Source organism: Tripterygium wilfordii, chromosome 4 (assembly GCF_013401445.1).
Source record: "Tripterygium wilfordii isolate XIE 37 chromosome 4, ASM1340144v1, whole genome shotgun sequence".
Lineage (NCBI taxonomy): Eukaryota > Viridiplantae > Streptophyta > Magnoliopsida > Celastrales > Celastraceae > Tripterygium > Tripterygium wilfordii.
In genome coordinates, this window is record NC_052235.1 from 2,470,139 (window position 1) to 2,491,114 (window position 20,976).

Genomic DNA, 20,976 nt, shown 5'->3' on the forward strand with positions numbered 1-20,976 from the left:
AATTTAATTTACTAAAAATTACAAACAAGCAATTTATAATTTTAATTTTAAATTAATTAATTTTGTGAACAATATGTATAATATTAATATACTAAAATGAATAAAATAATATGTGTTATAATATTTGTATATATATTATTTATATATAAATATAAAATAACTAATGTAAAAACTTTAATTACATTAAGTAATACTTTTATTTTTTTAATTACTTAAATATATGGGACCAAGCCCAAAAAAGATTAAAAGATTAAAAAACCCAAGCTCAAAAACTACATGCTTTGAAACAAACTCCCATTGAAAGTTTGTTTTTGTTGGGCGATACCGCCGAGCTTATATGGATCTTTTGGGGAGGCGGTCCCGCTCTAGTGGTACGGTTAAGCAGACCGTGCTCACCAAATAGGGTCAATATTTGTTTTGAAAAAAAAACAGAGAAAATAATAGAGGAATCTGGAAAATGGAATACACTGGATGTAGGCATAATATCGGGCTTAGAAACAAAGGATAAGCCCGACCAATAAATCCTGGTAAACATTAATTATGGGCTTGGGCTTAGAGGCAGAGCCGTCATTGACGATCCAAAGTAAAGAGGTATTGGGTCGACAGGTCCTGGCCCAATAATACTGTTTGGGGGCCTACGCTCTTTAGTTTGACCAAGAGAAAGTATGAGCCAATGATGAAAACTTTGATCTTAAGAGAATTAAGAACAATGTTGGGTTGAGAGAAAACTCTCGGTTTGAGATTGAAATCTCAGTTTGTGTTTTGATTGATTGATTGATTTTGAAAACATAAAACATATTGGCTTTTATAGCCAAAGTCTCCTAAGTCCTACTGACTTCTAACTAGGAAAGTCATTGAATACTACGTAAACCGTAGCCTTAACGTAAGGCCATTACTATAGGAATCAAATACTAAACTAATAATTAATTAATAATAGGAGATGTCACAATCAATGTTTATGATTCGAGTCATCATTGACCATGGTTGCTGGAGACAAGTCCTTTAGGATTTGCTCCATTTGCTTTTAATTCCTCTTGATTGTACATGATTGGCTTCATTGATGACTTTGGTGGTTGTATCTAACTCATCTTGGTATTTGACTGTAACTAAGTCTTCATCTAGGGCCTCCAAACAATATATATGTTCAATATTACAAGAGTACTTCCGTAACCTTGTACTGTCATTCGTTTAGACATTTTAAGATTTGACTAAATTACAGTTGATCTATTTCTAGATTTGATCAATCGAAAATCAATATTTGTACCGCCAAGTTAAGGGTTATATGAGTCATATCCTTTAATGGAGGAAAAATGATAACAAGTATTCTTTGGGTACTAGATAAATATGAAAAAGATAAATTGAATTTTGAAAAAGATTTGTATTTTATGTTATAAAAATTATATGAGAGAATGCTCATTACACATGACATATTTTGATCATTATCAAGTGCCTTTAAGATACTCGTTATCAATAGATTCAATACCCTAAATGAAATACAAAGAACTATTATATAGTGTAATATTAGTTAAATGTTGTGGAAACATTCAGTATTTGGTGTCAAGGTTTTGAAAATCGGATCGATCCTTGAACCGGAAAATCCTTCAATTCACGGTTTAAATGATAAACCGGATTCGACCGACCGGTTCTGTCAAATTTATCAGACCGAATAAATCACAGGTGAACCGGTTTGACCGGCCAGTCCGGTTTCAAAACCCAGATTGGTGCTTGGTACGTAGTTGACAGTTGAGGGGGTGTTTACAAGTGACGTAAGTGAGTGCGTGTGTTCATCAGTCAGAAAAGACACTTAACCAGACATCATTAGTCTATATTCTTATATGTCAATATGTGATCTGGCATGGCGACTGATAATATGTTTTATTTTTTATAACAAATTAAATGAAGCACCAAACATGCATGAGTAACGACTTTATGACAGCTTTGCTGTCTACAAAAGATTCCAAAATATATATAATAATTTTAATTCCCATGAAATTGATTGAACCACGAGGAGAATTACAACACGCACGTGGTCTCCGAGACCGTTTTCTCAAGTCCAAACCCGCGTAATCCAACTTACCTGGGCTTCCACCACTCCACGTGTACATTCCTATTTTTCCTTCCAACGCGCATCTCCGTGTTGACTCTTCCCAGCCATAAACTCTTCACTCTCTTTGAGCACACAACCCTGCCCTTATATATACTCTCCACACCCCACTTGATTCTCAACAAATACACAAACTTCCTCCGAAATCTCTCTAGCAGCCGAACGCTGCTTTCAAATGGTCAAACACAACACGACTACAGATCAAAGGCAAGATGATCAGAGAAGCAACGTTATTAAGTTCAAGGGAGTCAGGAAGCGAAATTGGGGGAAATGGGTCTCCGAAATCAGGCTACCCAACAGCAGGGAAAGGATTTGGTTGGGATCTTATGATTCGGCAGAGAAGGCGGCGCGTGCCTTCGATGCGGCACTCTTTTGCTTACGTGGCCGCTCGGCCAAGTTCAATTTCCCCCATAATCCACCGGATATAGCAGGTGGGAGGTCGATGAGTTCGCCAGAGATTCAATTGGCGGCGGCCAGGTTTGCAAATGTGGAGCCGGAGCAACCGAGAAGCCACTCGGGTCACTCGATGGATAGGTTCGTATCCGTATCGCAAATGGAAGATTCCCCTTCTCCTTCAGTTTCAGATGGGACGGTCCAATTGGATCATGAAATAAATTTGGACTTGTCCTTGCCGGATCTATTTACCAATTTGGGTTCGGGTAATTACGAGACGGATTACGGGTTTTTTCCGGGTCTGGATGATTTTAGCGACAATTTTCTTACACCAATAATGCCTTCACTTGATTATGAAGACGAGAATCTGGAACAATATTTAGTTCAAGATTCATTTCTCTGGAACTTCTAAATGGAGTCAAAAACGGGTCAGAAATCCGGACAATTTTAAGCTTCGGAGGCACCTGACTTCATGGATATGGACAATTTATTGTAGGTGTGGAACTGTGGATGGAGCCAATTTTTTTTGGTACGGCCCATCCATCGCATTATTTGTTTGATTTTTTGTGCTACTATTGGAGCAGTTGATTGTGGATCAATTCAAATATTCAATTGTAGAGAATAAAATGACACGTGCGGGTATTTTTTTCCCCATTCTTTACTGTCCGAGTGTAATAGAAAATGCTGACGTAATTTTTCGTAATGCCAATTTAACATGTGGACGTGGAAGTTTGACACGTGATGCAAGGTACCAAAACGCCCGCAAAAGAACAATTGCCTTGGGCCCTCATATCTTCCTTATCGAGGCCGATGGGTCAACGCGGGGCCCAGCCCATTAAGATGTAAGCGGGAGAATCAATAACCCATACACTATATTATAATATTATTATACAAAAAGCTTGAAATTGACATTATATTATATCAGATTAAGTAAATACATATATATATATATATATATTAATAAGAAAGTTTGTTTAGTCCAGTCAGTCCTGTACTATTTATTTAACCTTTGTAGCTGAAGGAAACTCTTATCATGTCTTTCTCCGAACAGCCAGCAAAATGTTTTGTGCTTCACATCTTGATTGCATGAACAGAAGCGAGAGAAGCAAATCTTCGGCGTCGATTGAATTGAAGCAGCAGGGAATGGAAGGTAGGGTTTGAGCAAAATAATTGTGACCATCAGATCTGTTTTAAGAGATCTAACCGCTCAGAATTTGTACTGTACTAATGACCGGTAAAACATGTACCGGTTCTCCCCCAACCCGAACAGTACTATAACTTGGCCACACACCATGAAAAGTGCAACGCCCAATCCACGGCTCATCACGTATAATTTTAACTTCGTCGGTATTACAAATTGATGGGGGCCATTGAAAGCCCATTTTCACCATCCTATACTCGCCCGTTGGGTTTATGGCATCTACATCAAATTCAAAGAATACAAGAATGATTGCAATTACATGAACAAGCATCATACAGTATGCAGATTTTCTCCTCATTTCTTAACAAGAAAGAGTCTCCCGGGTGATCAATCAGTGCAATTTTCCGTAAGATGGAAATGATTTTTATAGCACCCAATTCTGCAAGGAATACTTTTTCTTGCAATTGTTCTTGTTTGTTTTTTAGACTATTTACATTACACTTATTTAATTGATAGAACATGTTACTGAAATTGGTTAATTAGGCATTTAGGTTTATTGTTAGTTGAGAGTCTTGAGACGAACATATTGTTATAAACTCATTAGTCGTAATCGAAGGTGGAAGACCAGATGGAGCTCAACTCTTGAGACGAGAAATTGAAGCTCAAGAAGGAAGGAAGCACGATTGAGTAATAGAATTATTTGTTAATAAATGGTTTTATTTATTTTTTTATTAAATTAAATAAATTAATGTATTTATTAAATAAATGGTTTGTTATCTATTTCACAATTTATTTTAGTTGTTTCAACTTCAATGCATAAATACCCCTATAGGTAATTTACACAATAATTTTATCATCATTTATACTACCAACAAAAATACAACCAAACACCTATCAGTATTTCAGGAACCATATATGTTATCATTTTTTAATAGCATATATTGTCTACAATATATGTTATAATATATGTTACTGTTAAAATTGTCCACCAAACGTACCCATAATTAGATTGAGGGTTCAAATTTGGGTTTAGATAAATAAACCCCCCTATTTGGAACCCCCTCCCCTAGACTATCATATCATGTCCCCCTCTCACACACACACACACACACGATAACGCGTGTTCTTTGGGTACTCGATAAATATGAAAAAGATGAATTGAATTTTGAAAAAGATTTGTATTTTATGTTATAAAAATTATATGAGAGAATGTTCATCACACACGATATATTTTGATCATTAACAAGTGCCTTTAAGATATCCGTTATCAATAGATTCAATACCCTAAATGAAATACAAAAAATTATTATGATAAATGTAATATCAGTTAAATGATGTGGAAACATCCATCCAGTCTTTGGCGTCAAGGTTTTGAAAATCGGACCGATCCTTGAACCAAAAAATCCTTCAATTCATTGTTTAAATGGTAAACCGATTTCAACCGACTGGTTTTGTCAAATTTATTGGTCCGGACAAATCACCGGTGAACCGGTTCAACCGGCCGGTCCGGTTTTCAAAGCCCTGGTTGGTGCTTGGTACGTAGTTGACAGTTGAGGGAGTGTTTACAAGTGACGTGAGTGAGTGCGTGTGTTCATCAGTCAGAAAAGACCCTTAACCAGACATCATCCGCGTAGAATAGTCTATATGTCAATATGTGATCTGGCATGGCGACTGATAATATGTTTTTTTTTTTTTATTTTATAACAAATTAAATGAGGCACCAAACATGCATGAGTAATGAGTTTATGACAGCTTTGCTGGGGTGGTTGTGGTAATTGGAAGCAACCATGGACCTTCCAAACTCTCATACCTTATTTTTATCTCTCAACTCTACTTATCATGTCAACATATGCAGATCGAGTCTATTTTTGCTGTCTGTGTCCTTTTATTCCTTATATATACATATAGTTGTACTTTGACTCCTGTTCCAAGTCAGATTAATCAAAGCGTATAACGATAAGAAGAGAGTTAATAATTATTTTTTTTAAAAAAAATAATAATAAATTTGGTAATAAAATTGATAAAGTCTAAGGTGGAGGCTTTTGATAAAGCAAAACTGCAAATATAGATCAAAATTTGCATGGGTGGTTTTGCATCTAGTAACTATCCGCTATTTCTACATTCCGGTATAGATTTATTTCAGGAATATATCTCGCCTCCCTCATTCAAACTGAAAACTTCTTTATTTTAGGAAAGTAAGTATCTAAGTTACTATCGAGTGAGATAAATAATATATTTTTTTGAAATAAAATTCGTGTGGAGAGGATAAGAACGCATGTAGAAGTATCACGGAGCGATTGATAATATTGTATAAAAGCAAAATCTATGATTGGGAATTAGATTTAGGTGGACATGCGTGGTCCCATATTTAACAATTATTTGAAGACATTAAAAAACATCGGCAAAACACAACTAGTGACGTTGGTCTTGGCTGTCTACAAAAGATTCCAAAATATATATAATAATTTTAATTCCCATGAAATTGAACCACGAGGAGAATTACAACACGCACGTGGTCTCCGATACCATTTTCTCAAGTCCAAACCCGCGTAATCCAACTTACCTGGGCTTCCACCACTCCACGTGTACATTCCTATTTTTCCTTCCAACGCGCATCTCCGTGTTGACTCTTCCCAGCCATAAACTCTTCACTCTCTTTGAGCACACAACCCTGCCCTTATATATACTCTCCACACCCCACTTGATTCTCAACAAATACACAAACTTCCTCCGAAATCTCTCTAGCAGCCGAACGCTGCTTTAAAAGAAAAATCATTCATTTTCAATCTAATCAATCAATATCAAAAAATTACCTGAAAACGGCGCCTTACATGGTGAAACACAACGCAAGCACTGATCAAAGGCAAGGTGATCAGAGAAGCAATGTTATTAAGTTCAAGGGAGTCAGGAAGCGAAAGTGGGGGAAATGGGTCTCCGAAATCAGGCTACCCAACAGCAGGGAAAGGATTTGGTTGGGATCTTATGATTCTGCGGAGAAGGCGGCGCGTGCCTTCGATGCGGCACTCTTTTGCTTACGTGGCCGCTCGGCCAAGTTCAATTTCCCCGATAACCCACCGGATATAGAAGGTGGGAGGTCGATGAGTTCACCCGAGATTCAATTGGCGGCAGCCAGGTTCGCAAATGCGGAGCCGGAGCAACCGAGAAGCCACTCGGGTCGCTCAATGGATAGGTCCATATCCGTATCCATATCACAAATGGAAGATTCCCCTTCTCCTTCAATTTCGGATGGGACGGTCCAATTGGATCATGAAATAAATTTAGACTTGTCCTTACCGGATCTATTTACCAATTTGGGTTCAGGTAATTACGAGACGGATTACGGGTTTTTTCCCGGTCTGGATGATTTTAGCGACAATTTTCTTGCACCAATAATGCCCTCACTTGATTATGAAGACGAGAATCTGGAACAATATTTAGTTCAAGATTCATTTCTCTGGAACTTCTAAATGGAGTCAAAAAGGGGTCAGAAATCCGGACAATTTTAAGCTTCGGAGCTACTTGAATTCATGGATATGGACAATTTATTGTAGGTGTGGAACGCCAAGTTTTTTTGATACGGCCCATCCATCGTATTATTTGTTTGATTTTTTCTGCTACTATTGGAGCAGTTGGTTGTGGTTCAATTGTAGAGAATAAAATAACACGTGCGGCTATTTTTTTTTTCCCCATTCTTTACTGTCCGAGTGTAATAGAAAATGCTGATGTAATTTTTCGTAATGCCAATATAACATGTGGACGTGGAAGTTTGACACGTGATGCAATGTACCAAAACGCCCGCAAAAGAACAATTGCCTTGGGCCCTCATATCTTCCTTATCCAGGAAGATGGGTCGACGCGGGGCCCAGTCCATTAAGAGATACGTGGGAGAATCAATAACCCATACACTATACACTATATTATAATATTATACAAAAAGGTTGAATTTGACATTATATTATATCAGATTGAGTAAATACATACATACATACATACATACATATATATATATATATATAAGAAAGTTTGTTTAGTCCAGTCAGTCGTGTACTATTTATTTAACCTTTGTAGCTGAAGGAAACTCTATCATGTCGTTCTCCGAACAGCCAGCAAAATGTTTTGTGCAATGTATTTTCCTATCCTGCTTATCGAAGCATATCATAACCTCCTTTAATTGGACCCTTTCATTAGAATTTGTGTTGCACCTAATGCTCACATTTACGCTCAAACCCTTAGCAAATGCATTTGCAATTTGAGATCCTTTGTAACGTTCATTGTTGGGAAGAATTTTCCCTGTTTCATAAATGAAAAAAAAAGTATAATATTAAGTCGGTGATCCCTAAATATTACATAATAATTTTTTTTAGAAGAAAATATATTTATAATGGGTAATCTAAATCGGATGAGGAAATTCTAGAATTCTCTAGAGTCTCTCGGAATTGCAAAGCCCCAAGATTCATTCTTATCATCAAAATAGGGCCGTGGCCCGGGCCTCATATTTCTGGGCCGGCCCACCCCGATGCCGAGCCCAATCAAAGGCATAATATTATTGTGAAAGATTATTTTTACAGAAATAATATATAGTGTAAAGTTATGTGGTTAATTACCATCACTTAGTATTTTGAGGAGATTGTGCTGCTTTATAAAATCCAAGCCAGTCCGGAAAAATAATATAGGTTCTGAAGGAAATTTATAACACCTCCCATGCATCTGCCATTCATATCGCCAAAACCATTCATTTTCAGAGGTATTTTTAATATTTGGCCAATTTTCAGTCATTTCTTGTAATATTGGATTCAACAATTCTATCTGTCAATACCAACATATACAAATGAAATCAATTCTCTATGTTAATTCACACTAAAATTCATAAGAAATGTGAGAGAGATACACTAACCGTTATGAGTTTAGGATCCAACGGTGTGATGGTATGACAGTGAGATTTCTCGAAGGGTGGCACCCACTTTGATTCGCTATAACTTGGCCACACACCATGAACAGTGAAACGCCCAATCCACGGCTCATCACATATAATTTTATCGTCGTCGGTATTACAAATTGATGGGGGCCATTGAAAGCCCATTTTCATCATCCTATACTCGCCCTTTGGGTTTATGGCATCTGCATCAAATTCAAAGAATACAAGAATGATTGCAATTACATGAACAAGCATCATACAGTATGCAGATTTTCTCCTCATTTCTTGACAAGAAAGAATCTCCCGGGTGATCAATCGGTGCAATTTTCCGTAAGATGGAAATGATTTTTATAGCACCCAATTCTGCAAGGAATACTTTTTTCTTGTTTGTTTTTAGTGAATTCCAAGAATACATAATGACAATTTTCTGGTTGCAGTTGGATGAATAAGCAAAGCATCATACAGCAAGCAGATTAGCCGAATAAGTGCATTTCTCCACGTATTAATTGATTTTTATAGCACCCAATTCGACATGGAATACTTTTCTTATTTATTTTTAGTAAATTCCAAAGAATACTTCTGTCTCATCATATTGTAACAAGAGTCGAATAACTGCAGTTTAATTTCCAACCGAGCAATGTAGGTAGTTTTTGTTTTGTCCAGCCCATTCGGTGCATTTTTTAATGTGTGAAATGATTTTTATTAGCATCCAATTCGGCATGGAAGCATCATACGAATCTGCACAATTTCCCATGTGTGAAATGATTCACCTTGGAATTATTTTTTGTTGTTTTTTTTTTTTATCAATCCAGGAATGCATAGTGACATTTTTCTTGTTTATAAACTCCTCGATCTATATTTTAACAAATTCTTATCCAACATTTTTTTTTATTCGTATACATCCAAACTCATCTTGGGATGAGGTGTGGCACAAGACTAGTAGTGTGGACCCACTAAGGGCGGAGCCAGAAATTCATGTTAGGGGAGATTGCTAAAAGTTGGCGGGTGTCCGAGGGCAACGCCCTCGGAATATTTTTTAAACTATTTACATTACATCTATTTAATTGACATAACATATTACTGAAATTGATTGATTAGACATTTAAGCTTATTGTTAGTTGAGAGTCTTGAGACAAACTTACGAAGCAATACGGTTACACACTTACATCAATGAAAAAGAGTAGGTAAGAAATGTGTTTTTGTTTTGACGGCTAAGTGTATATTTAGGTATGAACCTATATATAATTGTATATAACTGTATTTTTATTTATTTATGTATAATTATATAAGTATATATCTATATGTATATGTATGTATGCATGCATGTATGTATATATATGTGTATATTTATATACATAATTACCAAACATATGGGGACTACAACCTAATGTAATCCCCTAAATCCACCCTTGGACCCACGTCATTGTTAACGAAATAAAGTGAAATATTTTTCTTTATTACGTCCTTAAATTATTATTATTTTTCTTCTTTTTATTCTTAAACTATTGTTTTACCCATCCTTCCTATTTCGAGTCAGTTTTCCAATATTGCCTTGGACAAAAATGCTGATGTAGCATTCAAACTCGGACGATCATTACATAAAACTTGTTGCGTGGGAAATACAAAAAAAATTAAATCAAATTATTTCTAGCTATGAAATTAACGAAGAAAAAAAAAACAAAAAACTTCATTTCATCATCTTCTTCCCAGATCTCCCTTCAACAAAAACTCGTTCACTGGATATGTCGGAGGAAGCCATGGTCTTTACCAGAAGTTGATCCAGAACCACCACCATTTTATCTCAGATATAACAAAAACCCTCCATCCCATATTTTTCTGTCTCTATAATTTGCTAATTCGTTTCTACAAAATCAAATTAGACAAAATGAAAAAAAAAAAAAAAAAAAAAACAAGAACTTGGTAGAAGATGAACACCACCACACACATCCGACTCCTAAACCCCAAATCAGAGTCTCCACTACTCTGCTAATCAATACTCGCACTCGAGAATCCACAATTTGGGAATTTTTCAGGCTGGGATTGTCACGCACACCAAGAATCGAATTGCTCACGGAGTTAAGAATCTCTATGGGTTCCTGGCTTTGGCTCCAGTTCTTCTCCGCAATCTCGTCGGTTCTAGTCTCCAATCCAGGTGCAGCCCAAGTGACCACACAGGTCGCATCTCTGGCTTGGGCTCGATGTGAGGGTGTGAGGCATGGAGTGTAGGATTGGTCTCTGATTCCTGGGTTCATGCCTCGTCCAGCAACTTTGGAACTACTGGAGCTCGATACCCAGACGACAATAATCGCCGATTCTCCGGCGAGGTTGGCTTGATTTCGTTTAGAATTTAATATTGGTTGGTTTTCGTTTTCTTTTAATTTTTTTAAAATTTCATATTACATGTGGAATTAAATCAATTAAAAAATTGATTCACGTATCAACTTCGCCGTAGTATATGAGTCACGTGTGGATGCCGTGTCAGCATTTCATCAGAAAATTGACTCGGGATAAAAATCATGTGTAAAACAATAATTTAAAGATAGAATGAAGGAAAAAAATAATTTAAGGATGTAATCGAAAAAAATATGATAATATAAGGATATATAATATTTTAACCGAATGAATTATGAAACTTCAATAGAGCTTCTTTTTATTTTTAGTCATTGAATTGTGTACACAACTACACATCTGCTCATGAAGCACAACTTCTCAAGCTTTAAATTTTATTTTTTCCTTCTCTTCTACAGCTTCATCTTCTTCTTCTTCTTCTTCTTCTTCTTTACTCGCATACTGCTTGCACTGCCAGCCTATGCTCATTGCCAATGTTTTTGACTCCAAATGTTACATCTGATACCATGATCAAACAACTTCCTCTCCCAACACATGCCTGCAAAGACAAAACAATCTCATAAACCGTGAATTTTGAAGTGCTTTTGTATCACGACAAGGATGCATGTTATGATCAATTGACAAACCTTTTCCACTGGAGCCAATGAGTGAGTGGCCTCAAAAGAGCCTCTCTGGAATGAGCCGCAAGTCCCCTGTGGATCACCAAAGCTGACAAACTGGATGTCCGAGATGGTTCGCCCGCCTTGGCATGACAATTCCAATGTGCTACCTTCATAAGCATTTCCACAAACAGTTCCAACAGTTACAGTCTGGAAGGTCACATTTGAAGGATTTCCGCCAACTTCTTCGAACATAATCAATGTGTTCGGGCCATTTTTGTTGAGGAATGATCTTGGAACATGGTACCATCTTTGACTAGGATTGCCACAATTAGTAGGACATTTGCCACCATTATACTTTCCGCGGTAATCACATGAGCCACAACCATCCTGGCTAGATACCTGCGAAGGCCAGAAGCGCCCAAGACTATTCCCATTCACCCAGGCATGTCCCTTGCCCATGCCTAGCAAGTCCACCACAACTGGGTCTGTGCCTGAAGGAGCAGTGAAGGTGGTCTATATGCACAATTTCAGCTAGTCAGAAATGAACTTTGCAAAACTTTTATCTCGCTACGAGAGTGCAGATCGAGTCATTGAGGATTGTACAAAGTACCTTATACCAAGTCATGGGTCTTCCTGCGGGGACTTTCTGTGATGCGCTCCAGACATTATTATGGATTGAATTTGGATCATGGAGATGCTTGGCCTCTCCATTCAACCCGACCTAAATCCAAACGGTTTTAAAAAATAGTGACCTAATGATCATAATTTTTTTTAAAAATTAGTGAAGTATGTGGTGGTGATTATCAGCTGATTCTTCTCAAAATCTTACCTTGTAAGACCATTGATTTGATGATAAATCCATCAACACATTCCCATTTTGGACGATTTGAACTGATCCATTTGCTATGCCAACAGCTTTCAGATCAAAATGTTGACCATAATTCTGCCCAAAAATAATGTATACGTAAGACATTAAAAGACAGAAAACAATTGAGGTTTGAATCCTGAAGCAGAGTTCCTGCGCCACAAGTTTGATCAAGCATCTAATACAGATAAACATACCGTCAATCCAACTGTGGCACTGAGAAGAGATATAACATTAGCCCCAGATTTCAGAGAAATCGGCTTCTCGAAAATGAAACTGTAGTCATCTCCCTTGACAGATTGTTGACCATTGGCTTGCCTGGAGAACTGGGAACCTGATATTTCATCAAAATGAAAGTAAAGTGATGTGCTTTCATAAGGTGAGTTATCATACAAATAAGTAGAACTATAAATTCAGCTAGCTCCAATTACCTATCAGCCTCCTGTTAACATAAGCATGCAGAACATGCCCTCTTGTGTTAACACGCAGAGTTGCATTTTTCAGTAATGCCTCATTGATATTAGCACTGATGAAATTAGTAAAATCAGTCTTCTATATAATTTCAGCTTATTGAAACTGAGAACAAGAATAGTTGACTAATGCATATATGTTACCTGGTCATGTACCACAAGTAGTCACTAGCATCTGAAGTGGCTTCTTTTTGGTCAAGAAGCTGATTTGCTCTGAATCTACCCGTTCCTTGGAGGGTGTCCTTCATGGCCTCTGGTGCCCAAGACCAGGAGAGTGCAGCAGGTTTGTCATGCTCAGGTAGTGTCTTAATCATCAAAGAGGTTTGGCTGTTAACCTGTAGACAACAATTTCCGAATTTCGACATTCATGAGCATTGTTGTTGCTAGTCAATCTAGCAATGTTGAAGAGCAAGAATGAAATTAAAAGGAAAGAAGATTTTCGTGGTTTAACCTTTGCAGTGCTGTAGATCTCCTTGTTGCAATCTTTAAGAATACTGACAGACCAAGCTGGTACAGTAAATTTTCCATCCTGTCCCAAGTCGATATTGGCATCGTTCGACTTGTCTGTGTTGCTTAAGAAACAGAATTTTGCTCCAGAAGAATTTGTGTAGGTGGTCAGCTGATTACCAACATCAAATCAAGTAAATTATATCGTCTTGAAACTCATAACGTTAATCAATAATCCCTTTGCTTACATAAACATCGTTCGCCTTTTGCTCGGATTTTGTTGTGCCATTTGTCAGAATTTTCTCGCCCACTTTGATAGCTTCATGGAGTTGCTTGAGATGTCCCCACTTGGGCTGATTCAGATTTCCTGAAAGTTTTATAGTATTGATACAATGATTAGTGAATTTATTAATGATAGTTGATTTTATTTTTGGACTAAATCAGAAGAATGGCTTCAATTCATTATCTCTATCAATTACCATATTCATCAAGAGGAGCATTGTAATCATAAGAAGTAGTGATATATGGCCCTCCTGCTGTGCGTCCGAAGTTTGTTCCTCCATGATACTGAATTCAGAAAAAAGCACTTGTAAATATATGAGCATCAATTGAAGCTCTCTCATAGACATGAGATGCAGCCTAATAGAGACTAACCATATAATAGTTATTCAAGACACCTCCAGATTGGACAAAGCGTGCAACTGAATAGGCCAGGTCTTCAGCAGTTCTGTAAGGATCTTTTCCTCCCCAAAGCTTGAACCTATAAGAAAAACCATACATTACTCTTTGAGCTTTACCAATTCAAATTATGTTTCTAGAGCGGAAGAAATGTATAGGAGACCTACCATCCAGTCCAGTTTTCAGTGAACATTTTTGGATTCTTGGGATTGTTTGGATGAAAGTTGAAGTCACAATAAAACCCGTTGCATGTATTGATCTACAAGCGGACATAGTAAGAACACAAATTCAATTACTCTTAAATGAGATTTAATCAAATCTCTCCCGAATCAGAAGAAAACAGAGTCAGAGACGAATATACCATTGGTGCTGGAGCATCACTTTGTTGGCACATAATCCATGGAACACCAATGTTTTGAGCTGTCGCCATCTGTGCGGACCATTTGATGTATGATTTTCCTGCATCGCCATAACCTCCCATGATATTTCCATACTCATTCTCAATCTGCCATGTCCAAGCACAAAAATGTAAGTCAAACTTGTATATATTATCAATGCCACTTGCATTAATTAGAATTGAAACAAAAATATTGGTGAATATTAAACTAACCTGTGCAAGAATGATAGGTCCTCCCTGTGGAGCAAAAAGCTTGTTTTCTTTGCATATGTTCACAATCTTCGTGGTGAAAATTTGCATTTCATTCTGTGTTAAGATGTTAATGCTCAGAATTCCATGTACATTTCAGACAAAAAGAGACATTAACAGAAAAAAAAAGAAGAAAATTGACATAAAACCTTGTAGATCTCATTATCTGTCCTCAATTCGATCCCTGGTATACTGTGCAGCCACATTGGGAATCCTCTGTTGATAAGTAAATATAAGTATCTATGTTCTAAGATTTATAATAAAATGACGTTAAGAAGAACTATATGAGGATTGGAATTAGTACCCATAAGTCCATTCAGCACAGACATAAGGTCCAATCCGAAGAATGACATAAAGTCCAGCCTCTTGAGCGAGCTTGAAAAACTTTACAAAGTCCAGATTTCCCGAGAAATCATACTGAGATAGTACCAAAAAAGGGGGAAAATATATAAAAGTCAAATGTTAGACCAGGCTATCTACTCTTAAGATAGAGAATGTAGAGCAAGAAACCAAACCACACGACGGCGAGGCTCATGGCGATCCCAAAAGACATACGTTTCAACAGCATCAATTCCACCTTCCTTTGCCTTCCGAAACAGATCTGGCCACATCTATACACAGCACAAATTTTATATCTAATGAGGATATAAACGAGAAATGCTAATGCTAGCCAGGATGACTAATAGAGTTTTAGTTCAATTTCTAAACACGCACTTTGTAATTTTGATATTTATTGATAATTCCATGCAATGTACAATGATGTTGTGGGAATTAATACCTCAGGTGTGCTCCGTGGATAATGGATTGCACCGGCGAAAATAATTTTCCGTTCGCCATCGAGGATGATGGCATTGGAATCATATTCGACTGTTGTTGCTGAGCAGCAGTATAGCAATGCTAAACTTGAAAGAAGAACAAGCCAAGAACGCGACATCTTGAATATATTCAAAACAAACACCTTTTTTTTTCTTTTTTCTTTTTTTCTATGTGGTTTTTGAATAAATATATATATTCTTTCAGCAAACAACAGACAATGAAGAACAGAAAAAGAAAAAAAAAAATAGCAAGAATCCCAAGCCAATCTACATGGAGGCCTGGGCCTTGACCCTCTCAAGCAGATGTTGGATGCTTATATAGACAATCAAGCATCTATATTATACAATCAATCAGCTAAATTTAAGACCTCATCTTCTGCAACAAAAAATGCGATTTCAACTATGACCTCTCAAAAGTTACATGTTTAGACAACTCCATATTCTAAGATTATCCAAATATCTAATCTCCGATAAAGACTATAAATAGGATTTTGGGAATACAGGGTCAGAAATCAACTACAAAATTTGAAGAACATGATGCCTCTATCTGGTGGTCTTGTCCAAAAACATGGAAAGAACTAGCTGTCATAAAGATATATGTTTCCCTTTGTTTTGACTGGCTAGCTACATTAGGCCATGCCAATTAATAACAAACAGGAGTGCGTTTGCAATAATTTTTCTTGGGTTCTAAGAAAGATAACAACAAAATGGACAATGCAAAATAAGTATTGTAGGAAAAATCATGTAATGTGATGGCTTGTATGATCCCCTTGGTTCAGATTTTGAGCTTCTAGCATCATCAAATCAAATATCCAGAATCGAAATCTAACGTACTTCATTAAAGAGTTTTGAATTTAGTAATGTAAATGGGTCCAGCAAAAAATCGAACACTTGGTGGGCGACTAATTTCAAACCATAATTTGCAGAAACACAATAAGAAACTGTCGATAAGTTCATTAATAAACCCAATATTTCTCATACAGAAAAAAATGCATGGGTCACAAGCTACAATATCAATCTTCACAATAATCACAACCCACTCGACACAATAACGAGGAAAACACTCGCACTAGGAAGAAGACCCATAAATAACTAGCAGGAACAACAAGAAGCAAAAAATAACCCATCTTGACCATATGAACAAAATCAACCGAATATGGAACATGGGTGTCCGAGTAACAATCCAGAATTGGAATCTCCGCACAAAACCTCTGTCACGGAGTGGTTAACAAAATACTTCTCCAAGACATTCAAAAGCTGGTTGAAAGTTGAAAGAAACGCCTACTAGAAGAGTGAATAATCACTCTTGATGGGCCTGATTCATTATTTGTACTTCTAATGGTCCACTTTTCCTTCTGATAAGGCCCATAAATAGCTAGCTTAATGGGCTTCTATAAAAGACTTATTCTTGTGTAATATGGATAAGGCCGGGCGACACATGTGGTTTATAAGTGAGCCATGGCTTGACCTAGTTTAAAGCCCGTTTACTAATGGGCCCATAGATGGTTTGTCTTGTGTTTCTAATAAGCCCAACCCGTCATCACATGGATGACTAAACAGGCCGAGACACAAGAAGCGATCACTCGCTTGGCCCATTTACACCTTTAGGTGAAGCCCCAAGCACGACATGATGTCCTCTTGATCAGTTTATCTTGTAAGAAATTTTTGAGCCCGAGCCAGTCATCAAGTAGATTTCTTGCTAAACAGGCCCAGACCAAGAAGATCCCTTGCATGGCCCATTTACACCAATATAGAATATTTCTTTTAAAAAAGAGCATAGACATGGAAAACTTCAAAGCATATGTGTGCACACACACACACACAAAACAATACACTCTTTTTTTTATTGAAACAGAGAGGGGGATTCGAACCCTGAACACCATCTTTATCACTCCAATTAGTGGTTCGAGTGTGTACAATAAGTGTTAATTAAGGAGTAGGTTCAACTATTAAAATACATTACTCTATATATATTAGTATGTTTAGCATGGTTGAGTTTTGATATTACAAGTCATGATCAAGAAGAATTATTTAAGTGAGTTTGCTAGAAAATAACATGTAAAAAAAAATCCCATGCTGGTTTCGTGGATTTGGTATTGATGCTCACATTCTATTATATATATTACGATGTTATTATGTAGGTCATAATATATTATTTTATCAAATCATCCAAAAATAAAAATAAAAATAATCAGTAGTTAGCTAAGTCTAACAATATGAAGTATGAACCTCCTAAAATAAATTTGATTTCGCTTTCAAACAATGAAGATTAATTATAGAGAAAACAATAAGGTCTTTCATTCCTCTAAGAAATAAAAAATAATTAATTCATTTTTTGTTTAATAATTCTGTTCAAACAATTCAAGGTGGATGTCACTGTCACTCCACAAACATAAAATGGACAGGTGTCAATGTCATCGAGTCCAATCGTCCAGCGAGTTAACCGGTTCGCGAGAAAGCCTGCTAATAATTTTACGATATTTGTAGAGTCAAGTGGGACGTGGGACCCAACAACTTTTGCCTGTAGAACGAAAATGATAAATATCTCAATAATTGATATCTTATTTATCTAAGTTATTGAATTAGACTCACAATATTTAATGTGTATCATGAATTTGATGCAATACACATAAAATTTTGTGCGTACAACTCAATAATTGGGATCCCTATCATAACTTAACTATCAAACCATATGTGTCAATGCTGCGCGCTATTTGTGTTTATGTGTACTTTGATTGTCAAAAATAAATTCACATAAGAATTATATTAAATGTTAATTCAAAATTATATGAAATTTAATAAATTAGATTAAATAGGCCAAAACCAAATATCTCATATGTTAAATTTTATCCAAATGTAAAAGAATCATAAACCTAAAAATATTAATCCAAAATAAGTTTCAAAATTTATTGCATAATCTTCCAATGATACATGATATCTTGAAAAAAATGAATAAACCATGTATTCTTTATACAACCTGAAAATTATCTAAGAAATTAAAATAATAGATTTCATGATCTCCATAGAATCAATATCTTTCAATGGACCACAATTATATTATATGATGATAATAATAATAATAATTAGTTGCTTCAAAAGCTAATAAATAGTGGGAGTAATAAAGTGACGAAGAAGTTTTTTCTTAATAAATCTATTAATCACAAACAACTAGTACTAATTTAATTTGGATATTATTATTGGAGAATCATTCAAAAAGCAATTAAAAAACAAAACTTCCACATTCATGTTCATGAAATTAAAATTGATATATATATAGGAATTCTTCTATGTGGACCAAAAAGTGTGGACCAAGTTTGTGAACCAAAATCCAATGATTGTAATAAAACACAACATAAGTGGGGGTCACGCATTTATTATGAGACCCACCACATCTATGGTTAAAAAATAAGTCCACAAACTTGATCCACATAGGAGAATTTATGTGTATATATATATATTTGTCATAAAAGGCCAAATTATATCATTCTTTTCTCTCTCTCGCTTTTTTTTCCTGGCAAACAGGGAGCTTATCGCCGGTGGTTTCATGGAGACTACCTAGTTGCACTCATTATCCCCATCAGATTTTCGACACGTGTACTGTCATCAACGGTGGTAGTGCCACCAAGAATCTTTCGTTGCCACTTGGTGGGGTAGATCCCAATAAAAAGTCTCAATCATTTAGACATGGACATTTTTTAAAAAATTAATTATGGGCCCTACTTGAAAACTGACCCTATTAGAAAATCATCATAAGAATCCAAAATTCAATTATTTCAATAACAATAATGATTTTATAATTATTAATTTAATTTAATTTAATTGGGTTTGTTGGTTTTCCATGTAATTCCAAAACCAATGGGCTAAGTCCACCCACTCCAATTATCAATAAATTAGGGGTTACACACACCTTGTGTTTCTATTGTGGAGATTTATTTTCATACCCATCTCTCCAATTTCTGTTCTCAAATCATTCTCTTAGTACAAAATTTGTAGTCATGCCGGGGCAGAGAACCCATCCGGTGATCGGAAAGTTGTCGGAATTATTGGTTTCCGTTAACCGTGCCGGATTAGTTTCAGAGACTACTACTAGTCCAAGAAGTCCATTGGATTTCAAAGCTCAATCACCAAGATGTGGCACAAAGTGTTATGAGCTTGGTGGGGTTGGATTGGGAATTGTTGCTGCTCTTGAGAAACCAAGTGTCAAAGGACATGGAATTCTGGCCAAGTATGCAGTAACTAGTCCTCGCAGCTCGACCCAATGGGCTCCGATTCCGGTCTATTCCGGTAGAAATGGTGGTGGGTTTGATGAGGAGATTGATTTGGAGAATTACACTTATGTTACTTGTCATGGACCAGACAACAAATCCATTACAAAAGTGTATTATGACGGCGGTGATAATGTTAGGATTAACGTCTGTGAAGTGAAGGAAAAGAAGGAGAAGAAGAAGAGCACAAGATCATGTGTTGATCAAAATATGTACCCAGTCGCAGATTTTCTCAGTTGTTGTAATTTGTGTAAGAAGCAGCTTCATGGGAAAGACATATACATGTACAGGTACATATTGATCTTCTTCCTTCCTTTCTTTATTTCTTTCTTTCTTTCTTGTTCTTGTGATTTATGCAAATTATTAGTCTGTAAATTGGTTGGTTTAATTTGTGAATATTGTCTTGATTTGCAGGGGTGAGAAAGCTTTTTGTAGTCCAGAGTGTCGATCGAGGCAAATAATGGTGGATGAGCGAAAAGAACAGTGTAGATCAGATGCTGCGAGATCTGCAGATTTGTCAAGCTCGCCTTACACGAGAGACCACATCTTCTCTACTGGAATTCTTGCGATTTAGATTCTTACTACTCTTATTATACGCCAATACTATACATATCAAAGCAAGCTATATGAGTTGCTCGGAGAGACGAAATAAAAAAGGCAAAATTTTGAGAATTTAAGGATGAAAAAGCTTTTGTATCCAGTTATTAATCTTACTTACATTATTGATTATGGTTTAAGAACATTCAAGTGAATAGGAATTAAAAAAAAAATGGGGCTAAGAGCTCCAATGAGCAGGTATGAAAGCCTTGGCGATTCCCAGACAACAATGGCGTCTGGGAAGTGAAAACTATTGCTTCTTCAGAGACTATTCTAACCACCATTCTTTCAAAATGTTAAAATCATTGGAACTCTTCTGCAAAACAAACAAGAAGCATTGGTGGACGGACCCCATATCTTGTCTTTGTCTGTCCCCTCCACTTGGAAGAAAATTCATCAGTTTACCACATCAATCATAGTCTCAATAGTTGGAATAAATATATCTATCGAATATCTCCAAAGGTTTACTATAATATAATATTGAAATTCTCCTATTGGGAACCTCCATAAATTAATTAATTTACACACTTCACTTTTTAAGTGTTCTAAATAGTGAATTGACAAATAAAAAATAATTTTATACACAAATTATTAAGTTGCGGAGGTAGAATTAGTATAATATTATATGATAATAAGTTGATTCAAAAGTTAGGCTTTGTCTATAAAAAAAAAATAATAAAAAAAAATTG

General features: G+C 36.2%; 4 protein-coding genes across 4 annotated transcripts; 3 read left to right on the forward strand and 1 right to left on the reverse strand.

The window, feature by feature from the left end:
* Window positions 1-2,220: 2,220 nt before the first annotated feature.
* On the forward strand, window positions 2,221-3,183 carry LOC119996470 (ethylene-responsive transcription factor ERF017-like). The gene has a single exon (XM_038843113.1). The coding sequence runs from the start codon at window positions 2,280-2,282 to the stop codon at window positions 2,907-2,909; it is 630 nt and encodes a 209-aa protein (XP_038699041.1). The 5' UTR covers window positions 2,221-2,279; the 3' UTR covers window positions 2,910-3,183.
* A 3,162-nt stretch (window positions 3,184-6,345) lies between these two features.
* LOC119997634 (ethylene-responsive transcription factor ERF017-like) lies at window positions 6,346-7,410 on the forward strand. Its single transcript, XM_038844775.1, has one exon. The coding sequence runs from the start codon at window positions 6,470-6,472 to the stop codon at window positions 7,103-7,105; it is 636 nt and encodes a 211-aa protein (XP_038700703.1). The 5' UTR covers window positions 6,346-6,469; the 3' UTR covers window positions 7,106-7,410.
* A 3,773-nt stretch (window positions 7,411-11,183) lies between these two features.
* Window positions 11,184-16,728, reverse strand: LOC119996428 (beta-galactosidase 15-like). Its single transcript, XM_038843058.1, has 18 exons — window positions 15,389-16,728; window positions 15,126-15,221; window positions 14,915-15,027; window positions 14,760-14,826; window positions 14,575-14,667; window positions 14,326-14,469; window positions 14,132-14,223; window positions 13,941-14,046; window positions 13,766-13,853; window positions 13,535-13,653; window positions 13,291-13,458; window positions 12,984-13,174; window positions 12,801-12,895; window positions 12,567-12,703; window positions 12,334-12,447; window positions 12,115-12,225; window positions 11,529-12,017; window positions 11,184-11,440 (listed from the first exon to the last, which is right to left on the reverse strand). Exons 1-18 carry the CDS (start codon window positions 15,542-15,544, stop codon window positions 11,333-11,335), a joined length of 2,487 nt encoding a protein of 828 aa, XP_038698986.1. The 5' UTR covers window positions 15,545-16,728; the 3' UTR covers window positions 11,184-11,332.
* A 2,611-nt stretch (window positions 16,729-19,339) lies between these two features.
* On the forward strand, window positions 19,340-20,390 carry LOC119996087 (FCS-Like Zinc finger 14-like). The gene is made up of 2 exons (XM_038842599.1): window positions 19,340-19,980; window positions 20,105-20,390. The coding sequence occupies exons 1-2, from the start codon at window positions 19,421-19,423 to the stop codon at window positions 20,262-20,264; spliced, it is 720 nt and encodes a 239-aa protein (XP_038698527.1). The 5' UTR covers window positions 19,340-19,420; the 3' UTR covers window positions 20,265-20,390.
* The last annotated feature ends 586 nt before the right edge of the window (window positions 20,391-20,976 follow it).